Source organism: Haliaeetus leucocephalus, unplaced genomic scaffold, assembly GCF_000737465.1.
Source record: "Haliaeetus leucocephalus isolate CR32 unplaced genomic scaffold, Haliaeetus_leucocephalus-4.0 Scaffold373, whole genome shotgun sequence".
Taxonomy (NCBI): Eukaryota; Metazoa; Chordata; class Aves; order Accipitriformes; family Accipitridae; genus Haliaeetus; species Haliaeetus leucocephalus.
Window position 1 is genome coordinate 2,146,274 of NW_010972809.1, and position 26,614 is coordinate 2,172,887.

At 37.5% G+C, this 26,614-nt stretch overlaps 1 protein-coding gene across 1 annotated transcript in view; it reads left to right on the top strand.

Moving 5' to 3' along the window:
* Window positions 1-26,614, top strand: part of KIF13A (kinesin family member 13A) — a 117,269-nt gene that overhangs the window by 41,115 nt on the left and 49,540 nt on the right. The window contains exons 2-8 of the mRNA XM_010573166.1: window positions 4,182-4,194; window positions 11,682-11,742; window positions 21,497-21,589; window positions 22,091-22,271; window positions 23,317-23,404; window positions 24,733-24,867; window positions 25,395-25,507. Of these exons, the coding sequence (XP_010571468.1) occupies window positions 4,182-4,194; window positions 11,682-11,742; window positions 21,497-21,589; window positions 22,091-22,271; window positions 23,317-23,404; window positions 24,733-24,867; window positions 25,395-25,507 (684 nt within the window). The remainder of the gene's footprint in view (window positions 1-4,181; window positions 4,195-11,681; window positions 11,743-21,496; window positions 21,590-22,090; window positions 22,272-23,316; window positions 23,405-24,732; window positions 24,868-25,394; window positions 25,508-26,614) is intronic.

Here is a 26,614-nt window from a genome sequence, read left to right on the forward strand (position 1 = left end):
CTTCATCTTCATTAACTAATTGCGAGAAAGGAAAAGAATCCACCCAATACTTTCCAAAATGTGAAATAATTGCAGTACAATTGTGACCTACTTGGCTTCTCAGCACAGCTGAATTGGAGATGAATTCGGCTGTGTGGATATTGTTCCAAAGAATCTAAGACCTGTTTTTCAAAGGTGCTTTGTCCCTCTGTCTCCTTCAATGGGGAGTACCTGGTTTTACACCTACGTTCTCATTTTTAAACATACCGCATCTCTACTGCAGGTGACATTTTTGACTGGGGGTGGGTGGGGTGATGAAACCCAGTTATATGGAATGGATGAGGAAGACCAATTCTTTCAAGTTTTTTGGTGCATAAAATGTTTTTCCTTCTGGTAGAAGTGACATTTGGTTGGAAATGCTGATAACACTCACTAAGGAACAAAAAACACATGTAGTTCTGAAAATGATTAAGTCTTTAAGATGACAATATCATGTACTTCTGGATGCTCATAGTGCAAGACTGTCTTCTGTTGCTTTTTATTGCATGGGACTAGTTTTCTAGTCAGAATATGTAATGCCAGCTTATATCACCTTTTTATATGACAAAGACTCCTGTGAGATAGTATAGGTAGTTTAAAAAAAAAACCCAAACAAACAAAAAACAAACAACCTTTGCTGTTAAACTACTAGCAAAGCTCACTCCTCTCATCATGTGCTGTCACAGGCAGTGGGTAGATGGTAGAGAGAAAATGTGGATGCAGTCAGGAAGACTTCTCATGCATGTGCTAGCATAGAACATGAGAACTGCCATTTTGTGAATCACTTCTCTTAGCAAATGTGAGAAGCATTATGAGTTTAGTTTCAGCAGTAGGCAACAGGAGAAAAAAAAGTTTGCATTAGCATAAAGCTTTCTAGAAATTGGTTTTCTCCATCTGGATAAAAAGTTGAGGTAGCTACACACTCTGTGATCTTGATGTGTGTTAGCCAAGCCAGACAAGAGAGGCTTAATATTGTTGTGAAAGATAAAGCCTGAGTAGATACCCTCAGCAGACATATACTGCTCAGTAGAGTTAGAAAATCATTCTAGTGATATTTTACTAAAGTCATGATGGCTTAAGGACAAAGGCAGGAGGAAGTTCAGAAGCTCAGGGGGTTTTGTGGTTATTGAAATTCATGCTTTTCCTCTGCCCCTGTGAGAATATTTTCCAGGCTCTTGGTGGTATTTTACTTTGGTTTTGGTTCTAGGCATGTGAGGAAAAGTCAGTCTTCCATCTGAGCATGCAGATGGAAGATGCCCTTCATCAGATTATACTAAAATCTGCTGTTATGCAGATGCATTACAAGGTCAGGTAATGCTGTGATAATTTCCTGAAGTGTACTAGCTGTTCACTTTAGAGGATATTTTGTTGTCGTTCAGAAGGTATACCTGCATGTTGTCATTGACATCATGGATGATTTGACATGGAATTAAAAATTCTGGGAAATAAAAATTTTAATTGTTGTATCTCTGTGATCTGTTGTCCATCTCTGCCCTCCCAGCCCCAGCTTTGACACTGAATCACCATGTTTGTATGGTCAGTGTTCAGTAAAAATTGATACAAATTCAATTATTTATGAAGCTGAAAGCTGCTGGTTTCTGGGATAGGAAAGAGACCATGAAGCATATATTAAAAAAAAACAAACCAAAACCCAAAGAAACCCAAAAAACTTATGTGAAAAATTGATTGAGGCTAATGCAGGTTTTGTAGCACATCTTTAAGCTGCTACAGATGTGATTTCTGGTAAACTGTAAACAGTTCTTTATTTATTAGTCTGAGTCCTTTAAGTGAAGAAAGAATTTCAGAGTGTCTCCATCTGAATCACTGCCAGGATAATGGTTACAGTGAGTTGGTTAGCTGGAATTTCCAAATATCTCTAAAAAAAAATCTATCCTGTGAGCCTATATAGCTGACTTATTCCAGAGGCCCTTGATCATATTACTCCTGGTGATACTAGCAGGTGACTTGTGGAGCTGCTAGTTCAGTCTTAATAGCCAAAGAGTTTGGAGCAGTAGGATGTGACATATAGTAGAAAGCTGCAGCTCCTTGTGCTTTGAAATCCAGGAGATCAGTGATGAACATCTTTCTTCCACCTGGGAAGCTCTGCTGTCCACCAGTGGTTTAAAAAGTCACTATTATGCTTTTCTTAAAATGGACATCAGAGGAAAATAGGAGGAAGCTTCCTAAAAGGTAGTGGCTTACATTGCTTAAGTAAATATATTAAGAAATGTGTCAAACCATTTGTTGACTTCAGTGATGTTCTGTACCTTTTCCAATTGAGGCTTATAAGAATGATGTCAGGAAAAAAAAAAGAGTTGATAAACTTTCTGTTGGTTTTTACTTCAGTTAAACTGTTTAGGGCTTCTGCTGAACCTGTACAACAGTCTACCAGGAATTTCCTAGGAAACCTGATGTATTCTGGAATTATTTTTCAAGATATGAGTGCATTTAAAAGCTTTCCAAAAAACCTTGGATGACTTCCTTCGATAGGAACTTCTCTTCCAAGTAGGAAATGGAAGTTTAGAGCTGGTGCTGGGGCCCTGGCTAGACAAGCCGGTAACATTGGACTTTCATCACATCTGAAAATTGATTAAAGTGAAAAATATTCAAGGTACACCTAAACGTATTTTTCAGTTAGATAAAAGTGCATTCTGCACAAGTTATGAGCCACCTGGACATGAGCTAGCTATGAACTGAGTCTGTGTAGCTGCTGCTAATGAAAGAGTAAAGCTGCAATGAGTGGTTTGGCTCAGAGGCAAAGTATGCTTGTGTTATGCCAGTACCATGTACCAGCTATGTAACTTCTGGTTTAGGCAGACATGTCATCTAAGGTACGAGCTGCGAGTGGGCAGAAAAGATTGCGTAAGATGTGTTTGCAGATTTGCATCTCTTCAGCTTTTTTTGCTGAGCCGTTGCATTGTGGGTTGCTAAGAAAATGGCTCAAAGTGGGTTTTTGGGTTGGTTTTTTTTTTTTTCCCCTCTCTCTGACTTGGTGGAGTTAGTATGTGTTGTCTGGTGAATGAAAGCATGGCTCAGTCCCGCATGTTTCTGCACTGAGACTGTAGCCTCTTGATATCTGAATTTTGTATAGTGTATCTGTTGCTGGATAGATAGAGACCTTTTGTCCATATCCTTGTCTTATAAACCTTACTACCTTCTCTGCTTGTGCTGTTATGTCTGTAGACCCTTCTGGTTGTGTTTTTTCTCTTCATCCACATTTGTATGTTTTTTTTCTTCATGTGAAGAGCAAGTGGAAATTTCTTCTGTGTATCATTTCAGGCTTATTTCAATACATAATTTAAACATATTTCTAAGGTTGTAGTTTTCATGAATGGCCTAAGTCAGTCTAATTCTGCACCGTATTTTCACCTCCTCTCTTGCATTGGCATTAGCAAGCACAGGGCTGCACAGTGAGACAGGGCAGCGATCTCACTTGAAACCAATCCCACCAAAAAAACCTCAAACTGATTTCATTTACTCTGTGGCCATATGGCTGCCAGCATAAGCATAAAAGCATTTAAGGACAAGTTGGAGTACTCTGAGCTGGTGTCTTTAGTTTGGGGGTTTGTTGTCTCTTTTATTTCTAATAGCACTCGCTGGAGTTGTGTGTGAAGGGTAATGGTGTTTTTGCATTGGCTTCCTATGCTCTGTGGCTAGGGAAAATACAGGTTTATTTTTCTTCACACTTCTATAATCTCTACAGGAAACATTTGTTTGACTCTTACCTTGGTCTTGCACATGTAGCACTGCTGAAGTCAGTGGGGCTTCACCCTTGCACCTTCATCTGCCAGTTTGCAGGCTCAGTTCATTTGCTACAAAAGATGGGCTGTGTTTTGACTTCCGTGCCCATATGGATTCTTGTCTTCCTTCTGGAACTCAGTGCTGTTAGATTTTTACAACCTATAAGGAATCTGACATTTTCCTTTCTTTTTAATGTGAGGCTGTATTAGTAATTAAGTAATTACTGGTTAAAAATCTGTGCTGTATTGTATAAATATCTTCTGATTATTCTTAAATACATTGAGGATTACAAAAAAGGTCAGTTTATAGTAATGATGTACACTGACATTGTTTCTTTTCTTTTTCTTTGCTCCCTTCCCCTTATGTGAATGGTGTATTCGTACTTCTTGCCATCGTTGCTGATTTTTTTTGCCATCATCTAGAAAACCACCTAAGGTAAGTATTTTGTCTCTTTTTGCATTTGTACCTGCTTGAAAACATTGAGCAATGCAGAAGTGTTGGGTGTATTGCTGTAGTATGTGATCAATACATCTTTGATAAAGGAAAAGACATTAAAAAAAAATAAAAATCTGTTCCTCATACTTCTAAGTTAAAGACTTCATCATTCCAGAAGAATACTTTTTAATCCAACTGACATGCAGGCAAGGCATGTGACTTGTTAAAGCTGTGACCAGGACAAGCCATGATTTTAATGTATTTATAAAAACGTTTGAAAGAGTAAATAAGTATTGTATGTAAAACATTTCATTGCACATAATTCTGCTTAAAAGTTAAAATACTGTTTTTAAAAGGTGGCAAAATACATCTAGTAAGAAACAATTGAGGATACGCAGGAATTAATAATTTGTGTACAAGTGGCCAAAGTGCACCGGAATTTGCGTAGAAAAGATTCTCTGTGTTGTTTGTAATGCATGGTAAGGGAGGTAGAGTGAGTGTTATGTACCTGTTGGGATAGAGAAGGTACCTTACTGGGATGACAAATACAGTATCAGTACAGGGCTGGTAGCAACGATAAGGTAAAAGGACTGTGAACTACATCTTGTCAGCACATGCAAAACACTGTATTGGTATTTTGCTTCAGCAATTTAATGATGGTTTTATCCTTTCTGTTTCTGTTGGATGGTACTTTTGACAGCAGAAAGCTGTAGTTAGCTCTCGTTGAGGTTTTATTTTACATTATTCTCTTTGATTTGTAGATCTTCAAGAAACAGTGTATGCAAGTCTGATGGGACTTCTGCAGGTGTAGCAGAACATTATGTAGACCTGGGAATAGAAATTGGGATGGATACTGGTCTATATATCTCTTTTATATGCCTATCTATGTACTTTATGGTTCAGACAGCTATTTTATATGTGTGTGCATTTACATATAAAAATTCTAAATATCTATTGCTTTGATTAATTTTTTTAAAGTGTGAGAAGAAAACAACTTCTCAGTAAGTGATGTGTAGTATTCCCAATAGGCAGGGAAGAATGGAACAAACCCTATTTTAATATGAATTGAAATAATCATATTTGAAGAAACAAACAAAAGTATGTAATTTAAGGTCACAGCAGGTGAAAATGAATAACGCTGATATTACAGTTTAAAATGGTATGCTGTACTGATTTATGCCCCCTCCCGAATGATTGAATTTCTTAAAATGATGGACCTGGTTTTTAGTTCCTCAGGTTTTTTTTAAAGCATTTAATAAAGTTCTTCTTTTGATCCCAGTTAATATATCTAATACAAAAGAGCTTGATCATTGTTAAAAATTCTTTAAAAAGCCTCCTTCTTTCTGTTGTTGTAATTTCACAAAAACTTTCTTACAAGAGCTTTCATTTTTTTTGGAGTACATCATTCATCTTCCATTATAAGCAGATAACTTTATTCTTGACATTATGTAAAAGCTTAATTATAGCCTTGCATTTCTTTGACAAAAACATAACAGCTGCACACTTATGCATATATGCCACATTATTGTTAGGTATAGTTAGAAGGTCATTAACATCCTTAAGCTATAATGCCGAAACTTAAAATGTTGTATGAAATGTTTGTCAGTTTGTGACAGAAGAAGGTTCTTACCATCACTGGAAATAAACTTTGTGAGTTTGTAAAGATGTGATATGAGATTTGGGTGTTTCTTGATTTATACAGGTTTTTATACAGTGCACATAGTTGATCATCTTCAAATTGGAATTTTTTAAAATGAAATTTCATAAATATTGGATGTTTCTTCATCTTTAATGAGCTCGTTTATCATCAGCTGTGGATGAGTTGTGATCCCAGTTCAACTTGGTAGCTCAGAAGCTGTGGTAGGAAAAGTTACATAAGGATATTATTTCTACAAACATTGCGTTTAAGTATATTACTAATTGTGGGCTTTTAGTGTAATTTTGTGACAAAGGTAAAACGGCTGTTCTGAGCTGAGATTTGTGAGCTGTGTCCTAGGCTGCCCTCAGATTTTTCTGTCCGTACTTCTTTAGGCCTGTGGTAGGTCTTGTGTTTGTCATACAGCAGCCAACTTATTTTTTATTTTTATTTTTTTTCCCCAGTTCTTTAATGGCTTCCATTAAGCTTACTGGTGTAGACTTTGTTTGCCATTTCCTAATGTATCTCCTTTATCACTTATCTCCATCAGCAGTTGTAACAGGAATGTAGGAACAGCCGCCTGGTGAATGAAAATCTCCCTTCCTCAGTTCTCCCTTGCTTTTCTTTTTAGCACCTAGGTAGCCCTGTAAGTTAGCCTATATCTCGGACTGACTGCTTCATTGAGATTCATGTGAGCGATATCTGCACCTGTACAGCATAACTTTCTTCTGTAAAAACAAAATATGATTAATTGGTCAGATGGAAATGGCTATTAAACATTGGCTGTGCATTTACAATATTTTATAGCTACATAGACAGTATGTTAGGGATTATGTTCAGTCTGGGTAATGCATTGCTAAATGTTGGAAGCCCCAGACTCTGTCTAGACTATACCGAGGATTAGGCTTCAGAACAACCAACAATGAGTGTGAAATTAGACTCCTTTCTAAACTAATTATGTCATTTGGCTTAATCTGGCAAGCAGTTAATAGTGGATATAGTACTCATTATCTCTAAGTAGTTCACGTCAGTATACTTGCATGCTTAAACCCTTAAAATTATTAGTTCTTCAAGCCATTGATTAGGACCTTTAATAAAAACGAGTTCTGCAGAATATTGTTTTGGCTATTTAAAATGTGAATACCTCTTGGCTGTCACTTCTGATTCTGTGAGAAGTTACTGCTGTGTAGCAGTCAGGCACAATGGCTCTTCTAGTTTAAGATCTGCAGTCTCATTTTAAGTCACAGGTGCGGTGAAAAACTCCAGATTTTTCACTGACGTGGTGGATGTGTGCACCTGCATCACTGTTTGTTTTGCTGTGGAAGCCATAACCTCTAGCTGCCTCCTTAGCAAAATAACCAACAGCTGTCTTAAACTGCTGTAGGTGTTTGCTGAAGAAATCTGAATCAAAGCCAGATATTTTTTCTTTACTTAAACTTTGTGGTTACCAGAACAAGTCTTTTGTTTAATTTCTAATAGTTATTAACATTCCGAGTATCGTTCTCTATAACCCAGAAATGGCATACATAATTCTATTACCTAGGGTAAAGTGCACATTTACAATGACTCTGGATACAGTAGTACCAGGATCTAGCACTTCCCAGCTAATTTTCTCATAACTTTCCATATTTATACATTTGTCCTGTAATGTTTGTGAGGTAGAATTCTTATAATGAATATACGAGTACATACTCAAACTCATATACTTATTTTTACTATGGACTTCCTGTTGTGCAAGATCTGTACTGGTGAATGGTGTTCCATTACTTGTAGCTCTGTCTGTTACTTGACTATTTCTAGATGTCTAAAATGTGATGTCGAAGCTTTTTTACAACTGTCATACCACTCAGACTGAAAATACTGTGCAATGTCAGACACTGGAATAATAGAGCTGGGAAAAAAACCCCACCCTGTTGGTCCTTTAGCTCCACTCAAAATTTTTGGTTTAGAAGCTACTGCCCTAGTGTGGCAGGATCTTGGCAACTTCCTTTTATCTAGCTTTCTCTTTTAGATGCTAGGATGAAGTATGAGGTACAGAATCTTGCAAAAATAAGAAAATTTTAAGGCTTGTTTGTTAGTTCCCTCTGTAATTTAAAAGCCCAGAATAATTTTGGGTCCAGTGGTGAGAACTGGCAGACATCTGTGTGATCTTATGTTTGCTTGTGGTTGGATGCCAACCTGTGCAGACACTTGAAGTAGGTGTATACCTGTCTTTCGTGGTTTCCCCATTTTGCTTACCTTCTGAAAATACATTAAGCTTCCTGGTACAGTGGCTATGGAATTGACATCAGAGCAGCAGGAAGGCAGAAATACTCGTCCATATAGTCACAGAGACTTAGTCAAAATGCTTAGAAGAATAACTGAAAGTTCGGGAAGTCTTAGTGGAGATACAAGTAGCAATTTTAAACTTTGAGTTTCAAACAAGAAATATTTGCCATTTTTCTTTTCATGTTAAAACACCTAAATGGAATAGATTTTCCAATGTAGTTAAAAACTAATTCACAGAGGGTGCTTGAAGTTTAAAAAGTTCTGTTTGTGTGTCACAGATCTCTCTGTTCAAATAGTTTCAATAGTAGTTTTGACATAGTTGGTTGATACAGTTTTGATAAAGTTGGTAAAGATTTTTGCTTTCTCCAAAAAGCTAAAAAGGCATTTTCAGTGCTCAGCAATGCCCAGTTTCAGTATTGGCCATTGAGTCTGAGACTTCAGCATTAACAGAACTTCTGACAGCTTTGATAGTCATATTGACAGAGGGTTTAATACCTTCTTCAGGGGAATTGATCTTGGGGAGAAAAAATTAATAAGAAAAGAACAATTATTCTGCATACTGCTATCAAAAGGAAAGGTAATACCCACCATTTTTGTTTTCAAGGAATAATAATCAGTGAAAATGGGAGAAGGAAGGGAGCACCTTAGATGAGACTTAGAGGGTTTTTTCTTCTTCATCATAGTGTGGGTTCTATACCTTGACCCCAGGTATGCTTGTGTGCTCTTCTTGGGACTGCATGTCCTGCAGTTCCTGCACTGAAGGTCAGGAAAATATAAACTAGCGAGTCATCTTTGTACAGAAAAGATGATCAAAAGGGTCACTCTTCAGGTAGGACACTGGCCTACAGGCATTTCCTGTAAAATGCCTTCGTTATGTCCATGTGGAAGAGCCTCACTGATTGGGACCAAGTTTCTTGCTCTTGTATGCCTTATTTCATACACTGTTAATTCTTGCATTTGGAATCTGTTTTCCCAGAGGTCTGAGTTGTCCTGAAAATTGCTTTGGTTGGATGCTTCCTTAAATCACTGTTGCTGGGAATTGTTCAAGGTTGCTGTTTTGTCATCACTGATCAAAGTAATTTTTAAATGTTTGCCTGCCTGTTCTAATGGAAAATGGAGTTTTACTGCAGCTGCTCTACATGTTTTGCAGATAATATGTGCCCCAGCAGTTTACACTTTTTTGCCTGATGCTTTTTTTTTTTAAAGTAGTCTTGTTACTTCTGTTAGAAGGATTCGGCAATTTTCCAGAAGAGATCTTATAAACAGACTAAGTCTGTGTCCTGGCGTTTTATGTTTAGTATGAAAACATACTAAAATGCTATATTTACATTTGTTCTATCTTGAGATAGAATTTTTCTCTTCCTATTGCATAATCATTTTTGAACTTTTAAAAATCAGTCTGACCAATTTTTACCTTTTTAAAAAAAATCCAAATAAAAACTGCTTTCCTACAAGAAACACTTGGCCGCAAGCACGTATTTTTGTTTTTAAAGTCTCTTTGCAAGATCAGTGTTTAAATTAGGAGTCATTGAATAATCCTGTCATGATTTTCCATGTTAACCAAAGGGAATATGTGTAGGGCAATAGATTAAATTGGCCTACATACGTGCTGTATTGACATTTAAGTCATTACACAGGAGCATGTGTGGCTAGGTAACCTTTTTAACTGGGCTGTGTGATCCACTGCAGATAATGCTTAGTTTCAGGGGGCATCTGGAAGTTTTGGATCGTTACAATTGGGATTTTTTTTTTGTAATTGAACTGCTTGCAGTTTGATTGTCAAGAGATTAGGTATTGTTACCAAGTCCCGTGAGGAGAATTTCAGTAGAAGTGGAATGTGAGAAGAGAAACAGTAGTTCTTGGGCTGTAAAAGTTAGGAAAAGGGTTAGAGCATTGTTACTGATGACAGAGTTCTTTATGCTTAGATTTGAAGCATGATGAACAAATGCACAAAAGTAATTTAGAATGCCCCCTACTTATGTGGAGGTCTGAAGATAAGGTGAAGTAACTGCTGCATCTTGCTTGCAGTTCAGTGGCAAAACTACATCTTTGACTCGGTCACATCAGGGAACGTCCTGACTCATGAAGCTGTCTCTTGCTATTTGTGCTGCAGTAAGTGACTCAGACCTCCCTGTTAGATTATTATTATAGGGTTTTCTGTTTGTTTGTTTTCTTTTCAGAAGGGAATTCCAGAACTCATTTCACTCTTGTGGACTAAGTGTTGTCTCAGTATCGAGTCTTCTCTCAGGCCATTTGATGTGTTTTGCATTAAGTTGGGGGAAAGGGAAGGAGGTGAGGTTACTGTGCTACCTGGTGTTATCCTTCTGAAATATCTGTAGCAACAGACATTTTGGGAAGAGTTAGGTTACAAGGTATCTGTAGATTAGATTGCATAGTAATTCTGCAATAGCAGGGAATACAAGATGTTCTACATCCCCAAAAGCCAAAAGGGAACGATCCATCCTCTTCTTCACTTCAGGGTTCGTCTCACATTTCTGCTAATAGAGCCTGTGGCTCTTGTTCTACATTGACCTGCATGGTTTGTCTCACTAAGGAGGTCAGCTGTTGGAAGGCCAGACAAAGAAAATTTTGGCCTAGGAAAAGTTTTATTAAAGAAGGCTGTTTGGTTTTTTTTCCCCACCTCTTGAGATCCCAAAAGAAAAAAATAAATAGTATCTATATCATAAACTCATCCATAGTCAGTTTACCGTGGTAAAATGTGGAAAATACATTGCAGCTTAAGCTGTGTTTGTGGCAATATAAAGCTGTCAAAACAACAGCGCTAAATCTTTATACCATCATGTTCTCAGATGTGCTGAAAAAGTAACTTGGATCAAATCCCAAGTGTGTTAAGTGCTTTTACAGGACACTGTTCCAGGTCCACAAGCCCACTGAACACAATATTGAATTTCACTTAATTTCTACCCAGCTGGAACTCTTGACTGAAGTGGTATTAAATCTTTTCATTAGAGCAGGCTCTGATAGCTTGTTGGTCTAATAGAGCTACATTTTCTATTTGTAGTTTTGAGCTTCCTCTACTGAGATCCAGTACTGTACTCTTAGTTTAGGCAGGTAATCTGATACTATTTATTTGCTCCTTAAGGCTTGCAAGTAGTAATGTTCTTTGAGCATGAGAAATCCAACCCATGGTAAAACTTTTGTGCATCTTGTATTGATGTCTGCTAAATAGTCACCTCACCAAGTTCTGTATATTGAGTCCTTTCGGTGCTGTTTCATTACTGTTGGCAGAAACTTTTGTCAGTGTTGGTGCCTGGAGAAGAGTGGAGCTAATTATTAGGTTTTGGCTGTGTTTTGAAGTCTATATTAAGGGATATAGTAAGCAGCATTTTGTATTGTGTATAATACAGGTAGAAAAGAAGTATTGCAGTTCTGCAGCTCTCAAGATTTCCCAAAAGTATTCCTGCTGATGAAGCCACTTCTAATGAATCAGTTACAGTTCTGATTTAGGATCCGTAGAAACAGTAGAGCCTAACTGTAATTAAACAGTCATGGGTTTGTACTGCTTTAAGAGAAATGTCTTGTAGCCAAAGTTCCTAATTTGTGATCTTATGTGCTTTTACAGGTGTTTGCTTTTGATCACTGCTTCTGGTCCATGGATGAATCAAACACCACAAAATATGCAGGTAAACTGTTTTCCATACATTTGACAATGTAAATAATTTGAGAACATATGAGAGCTTGGGCTTTTGTTTTCTGGAGGGTTTTTTTTGCATTTTGTACTGTGATGCTTAAGTGACTTCTTCACAGAAGCAGACTTCTCATTTTTACAGGGATTGAGTCATCTGAGTGCTAGCACCTCAGTTTAGAGGGAATGCAAGCTGTAAGGTGCCCAGTACACTGTTCAGGAGGGATGCTTTTACATCTAAGCTGTAGTGTGCTTTTTTTATCCCCTGGAAGAACCTTTTGTGAGGATTGTTTCTGTCTCTTAAAATGAAATTTCAGTTCTGCATCAGAAATTACTTCTGACTAATGCTAGTGATGAACATGTGTGTTTTCAGTGCTCTGCGTTCCTGTGTACAGGTAGAGGAATAAAACATGTTTTTCTCAGCTAGTATGGTTATTTCAGGTCTTTCAAGTCATTCATAGCCTGATTGTTCAGATCCCTAATGTTTTTGAGTGATCAGCTTTGTGACTCCTTCTTCCCAAAAGCTGGATAATCCAGGCAAGATTGTAATCCCAGTAGTTAGTTTTCTCATAATTGGATTTGTGTATTAGCATATTCATACTTTCTAAGAGGACTTGTTTTGTTAGAGACAGCTCTGAGCACTGGGATTTCAAGGCTGTGGTTCATGGAAAGGAGGAAAAAAAATACCATTCCATTTAGATATTCATATTATGAAGTTTTGTGGCCCATAAGAAATCTTGAAGGTTGATAGGGTTAATTAGCTCAAAGTTTGAGATCAGTGGTTTAATAAATGAACTGTCATATGCTTGCATTAAAATATGTCTCTGACTGCTGTAGCCCCTGGTATAAAATCCCAAATCTTAGGGGTTGCACTTGATCATAGATTCTACTGTATTTCTTACTTGCCTGAGCAAAGATAGGTCTCTTCAGGAAAATTCTGCGTTGGTTTGTCTTTCAGTAACTGTGTTTGCACTGAATGGGTGCACTGCACAGTATTCATAGTTCAGGCTGGTAGAGCCATTGGAGTGCGCAGCACCTCCTTTGGTGCCTGCATGCCTCCTGTTTTCTTTTAAAGGAAGGAGGTGATGGTACGTACCCAGATCTTGGTGCCATGTGCCTCCAGTGTGCAGGTGGGAGCTGCACCCGTTGGGTGCACCGTAGTACTAACCCACTTGTAGAGAAGAGAGAGACCACAGAAACACCCCTAACCAGTTAAACTTCTTTCTGTCTTGGTTTAACCCATCTCCAGGTGAATTCATTGGTGTTCTAGGTCTCTTTCTTTTTAATTTGAGTCAAAACTAGATTTCTCTAGCCTATTTCAGAAGATGTCATTGAGTTCATCTTACCTGAGAACTGAATTTTTATCTGTATGCAGATGAACCTCTTGTTGGACTGTACTTTAGAAAGCTGTTGCTTGCATCTCTTGCGTTTTCTTACTGGCTAGAAAGCTATAAGGTGGGTTTTCTTCTGTTCCAGATGATATTCCTGCTGGGGAAAAACAAATCCAAGACAGTTTTCCTTGGGGTTGGTTTGGTTTTTTTTGGGGGGGGGGGGGGGGGGGGGTGGTGTGCTTTGGTTTGGTTTAGTTTTGTTTGTTGGTCACACACACGCACCCCCCCGAAATATGGTAAGAATTTGAGCTTCAAGACTTGCATATAAAAAAACCAATGCTTTCACTGAATTTTTTTTTGGTATGGTCTTAAAGTTAACTTGTGACTTCCAGCACTCATGTTCTAGAACATAATGAATTTGGCAGAATATCAAAATAAAAGTAAAAAAAAACCCAAACCCAAAAATCCACAAAACTGTTTCTGACCTAAGTTTCTGGGTTGTTAGCTTGTTCACTTGCTTGTGCATGAACTGATACTATCCTATACTACAGTGGCATTTCTTGTTTTAGAGCCAATAAACCAAATGCCAAAATGGCCAGATTTCAGTTTTTATCTATTTCTAGTATTAAGGTGCCGTAAGTCTTTTTCATGGCTTGGCCTAAATTACTGTACTAAACAAAAAAATACAATAACTGGTTTTGGTTGGGGTTTTCGATAATTCCTTTGCTTCATGGAACAAACCCCCATCGTCCTAGGTGCCTTGCAGATATCTGTTGTACTAGAGACTGTTACAGAATTAACAAGCTTAAAGAGTCCAGACCAGCCACCTGACAGCCTGAGGTTTTTGAGCTAAACTGTAATTTCTTGGTTGGATGCTGGACTACAGAAGGGGTGCTGATCCGGAAGCTAGACAGATGCATTAAATACTCCCTGCCCAAAGTAACTCTATGTGGATGTGTAAATTTAATGTCATTGGCAAGAACAGTGATTAGTTGCACAATTAAAAGGAAACATGTATGAAGCTTGAAAGCTAAGTCCAGAGTGCTTGTAAATGTAAGTAATATATATGAGCTTCAAGCTTAAGTAAAATTCTTGAAGTAAAAATGGTATGAGACACAAATTTAACTACTCGAAAAACCCTTTTATCTGCATCACAGAAATACAGTCAAAGATGTGATAGTGAAAGGTTTAATGAGATTCTTAAGTACTAGGCTACCTTATCAGTCTTTGCTCTGTGCAAAACCTAAACATGCTTATCTTGTATTATGTTGAATAGGTCTATTGTTGTGTATATCATACTATACTAAAGATTTTGTTGATTGACACATGGGACATTGGAAAACCTACAGAACGGTGTGCACCACAGACAACATAGGTCTGAATGTTGTGTTGACTTATGCGGAAAACTCTTCCGTCTTGGTATATATTTTTTTTTTTTAAATGTCAACAAAACCAAAGTTTGTGCTCTCCTGGAAGTGCACATTTTTACAGAATCCCTAAAGCTATCACACATGATTATGGGCTGGTTTTATTTTTCACTTTGCTGATTGATCTACAATACTACTGGCACTCATTGTTTGCACAAGAGCGAGATTCTTGTTTGGATAAACTTAATCGCATGGGTAATTGGTAACAATTCTCAGGCTGGGGGGGAGCAGGGCTGACCCTGAAATGGGATTAGCCATCTCTGTCTCTTACACTAAACGTACTCTGTGAGATATCGTCAGCTTTTTTGGCTGAACATAAGGCTTACTTTGTATGTACTATTTTTCTTTTGGAACTCATATTCAGGACATACAAGGGATCTTATTCCAGTTTGAAAGTTACCTTCTCTTTCCAGCATTTGAAAACACCGCGTTTGTTGCTGTTGGTGGCAGAACTGGTATTTTAGCAATTGTTTTTTTCCACTGAAGTGGAAATTGGGTTCTAAAATTCTAAAATGATCCAGCAATATCACTAACAGAAATAGTGAAGGTAACCTTCATGTGATGAAAACCATCTAGAGGGCATCTTCGCAGCTGTCCTTGCAGGACTGCATCTCTCAGAGATAAGAGTTGTAAAGGCACAGAGCCTGGAGCACAGCAGAGGAGTAAGCTCTTTACAAGACCTTTGTGGAAGTGGTGCTTTGGTTTCAGATACTGCAAGAGGTGGAGGCTCTTTAACAACCTGATATCCCATCTTAGAGATTGCAAGCTGCAGAAGCCCCTCTGAATTGCTCTTAAAACTGAAAATGAAGTGTTTATAATCTGTGTTAAAGTGGGCGGGGTTTTTTGTTTTGTTGGTTTTTTTAATCCAATGAGTTAGCAGTTTAGAGGGAGGATTATTCTGAATACTGACACTGTGTGTTTCCAAACAATTTGTGGCTGTTTCGTTCCAAGCAAGGAACAGTTACAAACCTCTGGGTTTGTGCTGATCATCACATGCTAGCTCCTGCACCTTTTTTCTGATGATTTAATTCTGAAAGACATAGTTGGGTATTTGGTGAGAATATGAACATCTTATTGGAAAGGAAAAAAACCAAACCAAACAACAAAAATAGGTCAATGAAATAGATTTTTGAGGAGGGAGGGGAATTTGGTTATAGGACAGAACGAGTTTGCCTTGATCTGGAAAAGGAATGAGCTTTGCCTGATAGGCTATAGGAGAGGTGTTTGAGAGTAAGCAAAATAGCTTCTTATTACTGTTTGTTTCTTGACCTGAAGGGGTCAAGAGTCAGTTCATGGATAAAGACACACCTGCTTGTCTTGAAAAACTCAGAGACAAATAACAGCTCGGCATTTTGGTGAAGAGGAGGACATTGAGAAATTCTCAGAGACGAGAACAAAGAATTCATTTTACAAGCCTAGACAACAGTAAGAGCCTATTGAAGGCTGCACTGAAGTGGGTTTTTAAAAGGAAGGAAAGAAACTCTTCAGTTTGGGAAGAATTCAAGAGAAGGTATAAATAGCTACTGTAGCACTTAAGCAGGTCCATTCCAAGGACCCCACACTGTCCATGGACTTTTCTTAAACTCCCTAGCTGCATCACATTTGGCCTGAAATTTCAGCTCTGTTTCTGCGGGCTGCATTGTCCTGAAAGGCTAAATGCCTGACTTTGGGCTAAGCTTTAATTTTATAGGAAGTATGTATGCTGACTGCTGTTCTTTCAGTAGCTGTTTCAAAAGGAAACAAACCAGGCAGTTGGCTTAAAGAACTGTATACTCCCATCCTCATGAGAGATTGTAAGTTGTGGATTTTGAGCAGACATGAGTGTTTGTTTGTAGTTCTAACATTTGAGCTGTTAGATGGGAGAAACCTATCCCTTTCTTAGTGTTCCCTTGACTTTTTTTTTAAAGGAGACTCTATGTAGTATGTAGGACTTAATTTTTTGTCACACAGCTGACACCTGACCTGTACACTTTGGGGGAAACTTCATTATTAAGTACGGTTTTAGTGCTGTATGGGTCAGACACTTAAAACATAGATGTTGCAGCACCGAATTTGAAGCACTGGAGACCTTTTAGTGGACTAAGGCTTTGAACATTAAAGACTCCAGTGCTTTGTCAGTACTGCAGTAGTTAGACGATGCTAACTTTTGTGCTTTTAGGTTCTTGTTAAAGGTGAACCATAGGTATCTATATTCCCATTTTAGAGAGATTCTTTTAGAACTCTTAGCTAGCAGGGCTTTTCATAATTCTGATCTCCACAGATCAAGTTTTATTTTAACTATTAGATCATGGAAACAACTGCAATTTATTGCTGTCAAGATTTGCTTATAAAATGTTGTGGGTTAGAGATTAAGCCATAAAGAGACTTGTTTTTTCAGTGTTGTATATAACAAGTTGTTACTTGATTCTAGCTATTTTTGCTGTGTAAGGGAGGGGTTTCAGGAATTGCAGCAATGTGTCATAACGTTACAGTCATGACCTGGCTGAAAGAATCTGTGCTAATATGAGACAATTATCCCTATTTCAGATTGACAAGTTGTGAACTAGAAATACTAGACATATAAAAACCAGACACTGAAACTAATTTTTGTTACAGTACATCTTTAACATGTTTGTCACTAAATGAGCAGATCTTAGGAAAGACAGTAACTGTTATGCCTTTTTTAAAGGGAGTTTTGTTAGAAAGAGTGTGGCCCTTTCCTCCCCTCCCTTTTCTTTCCTCTATTCTCTTCTGTCTGCTATCTGTCTCCAGTCTAGCTAACTTAAGAATGTTTAAACTTTATTTGTAAATAGCTTCATTTTGCAGATTGTGAGAACAGGTCCTAGGGTTCCCCTGCAATATGTAGGTTGCCCTAGGGACACCATCAAATTGGATCCCCGGATCGGGGCTTCAGAGACTGTAAGGGGGGGATGATTTGGAGGAAGAGAAGGGGAAAGAGCATAGAGAATAAGAGCATAAGAGAGAATACTTAAATACCTCCTTCTGAAATGATGTGTGTTGTATTCTTGCATGTCAGGGTATGTATTTATCTTTCTATTTTCAGGGACTTTTTATTATCTTACATATTTACCAAATTTCAGTGTTCTAATAATTCATGCTGGCTGAGAGATTCCAACTAAGATTTTCATGTGCAGCTCTGTGGGTAGATAATGTGAAAGTTTTATTTAGAATTGTTAATAATTTAGTAGCCACTATCAACATGTGCACTGCCATATTTTGCTACCTTTATTTTATATTTTTGCCATTGAAATACCCAGCCATTTCAGTAGGTAGAGAATGTGTGAAAAAACTTTTTAGCTTCAAAGTACCATACTAAACGCCCTTGATGCATGCTGACAGCACAAGCACGGCATTTGAAAGTTCCAGGAATATATGTAGGTTAAAGATGTAAACCTGAGAGGAGGATGGGTTTCCTTTAGCTTTCAAGTAAGTCACAGATACCATTTTGAATGCTGAAATCTTCAATATCTTTAGTATGGTTATTGCTAAAAAAGAAATGTTTATTATCTTGGTTTATATGTTTATGGAAGAATGTCAAGAGTGTGTCAGGGTGCTGAACATGTGAAAATACTCAGTCCTAAGAGCTGATGGCAAGATTCTTGGGTCAGTCTCCTGCTGGAATTGGTCTTCTGAGAGATTGAGAGTTATTAATTTGATCTTTCTTAGATCCCCCCCGTTGGCATCAGGCTTGCAGTTGTGCTTGTCACAATGCACAGGTAATGTCTTTAAGCTATGAAGACAGTTACAGCTGTCCAGTGAAAGTGGAACAGGTTTCCGTATTGTCTTCATGTTGCTTTCCAGTATGTCCTCGAAACTGAGTGGCCATCCACCAGTGTTTCTCAGGTTTCGATTAGCAGAGCGTCCCTAACAGTGTGTTGTTAGAGTTTCACACCTTCCAGCGTTAGGGGCACTGCCACATGGGCCGTAACTAGAGTTATAAAGCCTACAGCAAAATTGTCTGATAATATTTCTCACTGCGTGATTCCAGGTTAACAGTCTTGCTCCTTGAAGTAGAGGAAACAAGATTATTTAGACTGTGGTCTGCAAGAAGAATTCACCAGACTTTGCTCCCCTTTCCTTGAAGGGATGAACAGACAGGAGAGATCCTGGCCTGTGAGAAGAACCAGCAGCTTGTATGCTTACCCTGGGCTGCGTGACGGCCTTGGGTGTGCTTTCCCCAGCTTGGCTGACTGCGTGTCCATCAGTTGTCTAAGGCTTGCCCATGTTCTGAGCAGAAGATGGGAGAGGGGACGGGTGTTTCGGTGTTTGGCCTTCAGTTGCCTCTGTAAGAGGCAATATGGTCTTAGCCAGCTGAAAGATTGGGAATCCCTGTCTTAAAGACAATAAAGGTTGGTTTAGGGGAAATCTTTGTTAACTAAATAATTTTTTTTTTCTGTATTTCTCCCTTTTTCTGTAAATTAAGTCAGAATCAAGTTAAAACCCCTGCTAACCTCTTTAAACACTAGGTAACTGTGGAAGAGAAGTCCTGTAAATAAGCAAAAGTATTAATTGCAGGTGGCATGGTTTTATTTAGCAAAACAAAAATGCAGTAGTGTAGACAATGGAGCTGCATTATTTCTTTTGACCGTAAATGCACGTAGACATAATTCTGTATAATACAGATTTTGTAATCACTTTGCAAACCCCCTAGTAAAAGTAAAGGAGGAAGCAGTGAGGTTTCTTAATGAAAAATACCAAAATCTCATGGATGACGTGCTGTTACCCTCAACAGTGCACTGCATTAGCAAATGAATAAAATATCCATTAATGGAAGTTTAATGTCTTGAGTTCTTTTCTGTGACTGCACTTAAAAACAAATTCTTATTTTATCCCACGATAATTCAACTGGTTACTATAAACATCACTCTTTAATGACCCATTCGTCTATGTTGGTATTACTGAGCTCTTAAAAACTGTATTAAAAATACCATTTTAGAGTTATGTATCAATGATTGACTTTCAGTTTGTGTTGACCGTTTGAAAATTAAATGTCTTCTGAAAAAAAAAATCTAGCTTTGCCTATGAGATACACCAGGGAAGAAACCCAGTTTGTTTAGTAGTAAAGGATTCTGTAGGTCATCTTGTGGTTATCATGACCATGCACAGTTTTACAACATTTTGGTGTCTGCTTTTTTTCCTTGGGAAACATGGAGGAGGTTACTGTTTTATTGCTGGTCAGAAGTCGGTAACAAGTTTTTTCCTCTTCTAACAAATGGTTTTATTCTCCACACACAATCATTGCAGAATATATACACTTTTTTTCTCTTAATAATTATACTCGGCTTCAATCTTTTCTTGATTTTGTGTTCTTGCTCAACAAGACAGTAAGTGGCTCCCTGCCTCTGTGATATTTGGTAACTTCAAAATGGGCCCTCAGGAGCTGGTTGGAAAGCAAACTCTTGTGTATTGTATGTTCTTATTAAAATCTTCCGCTGACATGTTTTCTTCATTCATTCTTCAGTAGTTTAACATTCTCTATAGCTATTTCCAGGTTGTTGAACAGTGATTTCTCAACATAGATATTATGACCAAATGATCCTAAATTGGATGAGAAGTGAATGAATGTGCATGGGAGAGGAGGTGGAATTACTCTGGAGTACAGCAGATTCTCCTCTGGTTTTAATTCCTGTATTCAGCATTTTTGAACTGTGTTAATCCAAGGAGCAGTGACACTTTGGAATTTTAGAAATTCAGCTGGAAAGATACAAAGACCATTTGATAGGGCATCGCTGCACTAGTTTTTCCTTTACAGCAGATAAGAAATTAGGCTAAAGTTAAAGGAAACTAAAAGTAATTTAGAACTTTTTAGCCCTATTTACCTGCCTGTAAATCATTCCACAATCATACCACAGGTTTTTCTGCAGGAATTTTCTGGACTACCAATTACTCGAGGATCATGGAGTGTAAATATTCTCATGCAATGTATGAATGTATAGCTAGATTTTTATTTTTATTTTATGCCAGTATGTTCCATTTTGAGAACCATGGAAGTCATTATTGCATCCACTGTACAAAATAATTTATTGTAACTGACAACTCCTGAAACTGAGAGATGCAGCTGATCATAGCTGTTCAGAAAGTCACCAGGCGGTGAATGTTAAGTTTAAAACCAAACACCAGAAGGTGTATAAATACTGTCCTTAGCTCACCTCTGCTTATTTTGGGTGTGCACACAGCTGGTGTAATTCTTTGATCAGAATTCAAGGCAGACAACCCATTGACCCTCTTTGTGATCTACAAATACTGGGCTTTTCCATTAAAAAAAAGCCAAGCACTATGCCTATTTTCATCTTCTGCAGCTAAAAGATTGATGTGCATCTAAAATCTGCCTGGCACAGGGAGACGATTTTCAGACTATGAAATTCTGCAGCTGACATTTCAAACTATGGATTTGGCAGAATATAGCCTCAGAAAGCTCTGTTGAAGTCTCATAGCCTTCTAATATGCATTTCCTCCCTGAATGTCATTGGAATGCTTTTATCTTGATTCCAGCATCACCTTGCCATGGGGTGAATCGTAACAGCTTATGGTGAAACTTGAGGCCAGTTCCCAAGAGAACAACTGCTACTATTTCTAGCATGATATTTGTTGTATCTGTAATAGCCTAGTTCACTAATGGGTTTCATTACAATTCTGTTACAGAACTCTTTTGGGTATAGTTTGTGATTAAAGAATGTATATTAATTGCAAAATTTATATTTAAATAATACAAAATTTAGACATCTATGTTATTTTCTAAGCATTCAACTTATATGATGCCCTTTGAAGAACTGCTCCCTTCAGAGGAAAATCAGCAATATATTTAAACACAGAGGTAGTTGTTACACTAGTTTCAGGCAAATGTTTTGAACTTGTCACTCAGTTGTATGTGAAATAATTTTTTTGTTCATCAATGCACTCAATAGTAAAAAATAATTTGCAAACCTTTTTTTTTCTTGTTTTCAGTAAATTTTAGTCTGTTATTAAATTTAAAATAAACTTAATTATTTTCTAGGTCAAGAAGTGGTGTTCAAGTGCCTTGGAGAAGGAATTCTTGAAAAGGCCTTTCAGGGATATAACGCTTGTATTTTTGCCTATGGACAGACAGGTGAGTCTCCTGTGCTAAAGGGGAAGAACACTTTTTGTGCATGTAGCAAGTGGGAAGACTAAAACATAAATATTAAGCTAGATAATTTTTTAAAAATGTATTTTGAAATATCATAATGTTAACTGTCAAACATTTAGCACAGCCAGTGACAATGTGGAGTTCTTAAAGCAGCTCTTTAAATATGTTCCTAGTTTACTACCTGTTGGGGCTGCTTTCGAGGCCTGAAAGGAGTAGTTCATACTGAAGGCTTATTCAGTCATTGGTGTTCAAAGGGGTCCCAAATAATGGCCCTGCTGAAAGAAACCTTTAAGATAATTTCTCTTTTTGTTTGCCTTTACCTTGTAGTCCAAAGAGCAAGCTAGCTGTCTAGAATAGCGTGTCATGTTGTTCTGATGTGTGCTTCTGGAGGAATAAAAAGTGAATTAAAACATGTGCTTCATGAACAAATGAGTAGCTCAGAACCACATTCTAAAGCATTTTATTCTCATTTTTTTCCTTTAGGTTCAGGAAAATCCTTTTCAATGATGGGCAATGCAGAGCAACTGGGTCTGATCCCACGGCTCTGTTGTGCTTTATTTCAGAGAATTTCTGTTGAAGAAAATGAATCTCATACTTTTAAAGTCGAAGTGTCCTATATGGAAATTTACAATGAGAAAGTCAGAGATCTGCTTGACCCAAAAGGGTGAGTAGCTTCACTCTGCCCCACAGCCTTCCTTATTTTTGTCTGAAACTGTAAAAGTAGAAATCACTTTTGGAATTCCTTGAGAAGGTTTTTTCAGAATGTGTGTTTATATGACTTTCCTTAGAAAGGATTAGATACCAAACACCCAAAAGAAGAGAATATCCATGTAAAACTTGTATATGAAGTAGTAACTGGTGTGGATCAATTTAAATACTAGGATACGATCATAATGATGCAAACAAATACTGTACGATGTAGTTTACCACCAGAAAGCAAGTACAAGAATGTGCAAGTTAATTCTAGTGTATTTTTTCCATATGATCCAGAGCGTATTCAGGTAAGAATTTTCATCAACTGGAAGGAGTTTGAAGCTTATTTGCAACTTGGTTCTCGTGGTTTAGATGTTGAACTTTTTGAATGTGGAAGGGTAGCACCTCAGAATATACTCATGGCACTCTTTCTACTTTTTTGTTTACACAAAAATACTGATTAGGCTCTCTGGCTTGGAGATGTCTAGACAAGAGGTAGTTTGATAAGGGGTTTTTTTGCTGAGCACTGATACATGTGGTATATCTTTTGATTCTTGAACATAATTGCACTAGGTGAAGAAGTATGCAAGTTAGGTAGACAGGTAGATTTGAGAATTACTTGATATATGTCAATAAAGTGTGGAAAATGCAAGAAGAATTGAACCTTTAGCAAATTGCTGGGGGGAGCAGGGAGGATTTCTGGTTTCCTTTTTTTTGTCAACATTAGTTCTGCCAAATAAGGCATTTCAGGTTTTGTTCCAGCCACAAATATTGGGGTGAGAGGATGCATTAAAAATAGTTCATGTATATAGATTAAAACTGGTTAAATTAATTTGAGTCTTTATTGTTAATCTGAGTTAAAAACAATTCTGGAAGATTTTTTTTCCTCCTGTTACAATTAAAAGACAAATTGACTTCTGCTATATAGAACATTGTTATAATTTCATACTGTAATTTTTGTTTTTCAATAAAGTTCACACTAGTGGATTGTGCATAAAGTCTACTTTATTCCATAGGAGTCGGCAGTCCCTTAAGGTTCGAGAGCACAAAGTGTTGGGACCATATGTAGACGGTCTGTCTCAGCTGGCTGTTACAAACTTTGAGGTAAAGCTAAACCAATTACAAGTTTATAACTAACACCTATGTACGTAAGCAATAGGAATCCTGTAAGAGATAAACTAGTGTCTATCCAGACATTTTGGTTCTTGAGTGTTTATGGTCTCTGGCAATCACAAAGGTCTTCTCTAATGCTTCAGGAGTATTTATTTCATGTAAAAGCATTGGATTTGCCTTTTACGTTGGTTAAAAATAGAATAGTTGTATCGCTTTATTTTGCAGTTTTCAATGCATATATTATACATGAAGAACACAGCGTTTCCTTGACACAGGAAATATGAGGCTTCCAAATTAAGATTAGTCTTCCAGCATGAATTCCTTTGATTTTGTTGTTGAATGTGACCTCTTATTTTATACAGGTATATTGCATGAGGAGCTACAACATGGCTTATATAATTCATAATTTAAATCATGAAAGCATCTGAGCGCACTTGAGTTACCAAAATACATTAAAATAAATCAGTATTGTAGAAGCCAATGAACTCCTATAGCCTCAATGAAAATAATTAAAGCAGTGCAGTTGTATGAATTGTGTAGGCCTTTCTTTTTATGAGGAAGCTGATTTGGAAATGTTGGTTTTAAAAAAAAAAAAAAAAGTTCATTCTTTGTGTAGTATTGTCTGGGAACTGTTTTGCTTTTTTTATGGTTTTTTTTTTTATTTTTGTGAAGCATCTGTGCATATAGAATTATAAAAACTGCTTTTGCAGCTTTTATGGTGAATTGCGTACTTTGAAAGCACACCTTCTTTCTTCAAATTCTAGGAAATCTAGTTCATACTTAGTTTTGGGCTGATGACTCTCATGAAACTGTCTTGGAGGACTCAGCGAGCACTTATGTCAGACTCGGCATAGCTGCCTGTTTTTGCATATGTGGGAAGGTACAGGCTCCAAGTGAGGTAACCCTTTGAGCCAATTAAGTGAAGAGAGTATTAGTGAAGTTCAGTAAAGAGATGCGTTGTGTTCACTTGTGTAAGTAGATCTGTGCTGGCCTGATTACTGGCATTAAACAGTATGATTTGTAATGTGGATGTTGCCAACATATTTCAGCAGCAGATAAGGAGGAGGTGTATTGACTGTAGCTGCTGGGCTTTTAAGCGCGGCACTTAAAACAGAGATGTGATTTAAAGCCATTCTGTGAAATTACATACTCTCTGTACCAATATATCTCAAAATGCGCAAAGAATTTTCTCATTACTTCTACCTTTCCTTCTTCCTCTCTCCCACATGTACACACCCTTCCATCTAGATGGGGATTTTGTTCAGCAAGCACAATACTTGCTTTTATCCTAGCATCACTTTTTACCCTTTTTGCTCTAGGATATTGAGTCATTGATGTCGGAGGGAAACAAATCACGAACAGTTGCTGCAACCAACATGAATGAAGAAAGCAGCCGCTCTCATGCTGTATTCAATATTATAGTGACTCAGACACTTTATGACCAGCATTCTGGTGTATGTATTTCTGTTGATTAATTTATGAAGTTTGGTGAATTCTTCTTCTTCAACATACATTACCAGTTCAGCTGTGCTTCTACCTTTAATGCCATGGGGTCCAGTAATCAAAGTAATATTGACAAGACCATAAGATTGAGAGAACCCTGGAAGGGTGAGGAAGCACACCAGATAGCAAACAGTTGGATCACTTTTTCAGATTATATTGCCACCATGAAACCTGTTTTAGGTCTTAACTGTTGCTGAAGTTGGTATATTTTAATGGCCTACTCTGCCACTAAGGTTATTGATGTTACCACACAGCTGATTCTGGTTCATTAGTGCTTCAGCCCTTTACCATAAAATATGTGAGTGACTCTTAAAGAGCTATAAAACCTCTGACAATTCCTTCTTTTCTCATATCTTGAGTTTGATACTTTAACCCACATTATTTTGAAGAACAGTGTTTCATGGTGCCAGTGTCAGACGTGTTAGTACTTTGTGCCGGTGTTTCTTAGCTGTTGCTCTCCTATGTCCCATCTGTGCAGAATTCTGGAGAAAAGGTCAGCAAGGTCAGCCTGGTGGATTTGGCTGGGAGTGAGAGAGTGTCCAAAACAGGAGCTGCAGGAGAACGACTGAAGGAAGGCAGCAACATAAACAAGTAAGACATTGGCATACGCAGGTTGCAAAGCTTAAATCTCGTTAAGAATCACTGTTGTTTCCTTGGCCTCCTCTCTTGGTGTGCTTGTCACAAGTCAGTTCAAATGATAGAACTCATCAGAAGCAGTTCAATATGGCTCTTTCAGCTGCTCTGTGCTAAACACCATGTGTTTCCCTACATTGGCATAGGGACCCTGATTCATACTTGACTCAGATGAGGGCTCTATGAATTTTATCTGGAAAAAGTGACAGCAGCCCTCTTTAATTAAGCATATACCTTTTGTGATTCATTTATACACCCTGTCCCCAGGCTCATGTGTTTGTCTCATCATCAGCTCAAGGAAGAATGCAAAGTTGCAGAGTTGAATGGCTTTGTTCCAACATGTATTAAAATATGTAAGAGTATAATTCACAGTTTAAGAAAACCAGATCAGAATGAAGCTGTGTTAGTTTAGCATTGCCTTGGGCATTTGCACTCAAGCAATGACAAGTTTCAAGGCACTTTTTTACCGTAATTACTGTATTATTGCCCAAAAGCAAGAATTTAGCACACTATTACTGCTGTCTTAAGTATACTAATTTTCCTGGGAAAGAAAGAGTTTAACTGTTACATTAAAAGCTACTGCTTTTTCAATTTAATTTTAAAATGTTACAAAATGTTTTGGTATTTTAAGTTAACAATGACAGCACAAAGTGTGTTTGAACAGCATTCATAGGTAAAATGATTTTAAATGACCTCTTTTTAGAGTTTGAACATGTTTGCTCTTTCTAGCTTAATTTCTAATCTACTTTGTGTTTAATGCATCATATTGGTAGCCACGCTGGCATAGTCCTTGTGCAACAAAATTATGTAGCTCTGTTTGCCTAATGGCAGGTATTGTACCTTTACCCCACAGGTTACTTGTTAAATTCAGATTGGTTTTACTAGAAACTGTATTGGTATTTTGCATAAGCAAAGGTGAAATTAAATGTTTCTTTCTAATTCTTGGGGAAGAAGTCAAATGCCAACTTTCCCAACAGCTATTAACAAATTGCAAGTGTTGTGATAGATACAGAAAGACTTCATTTTTTTTTCTCTACTAGGATGTTTACTCAGTGTTCAACTTTT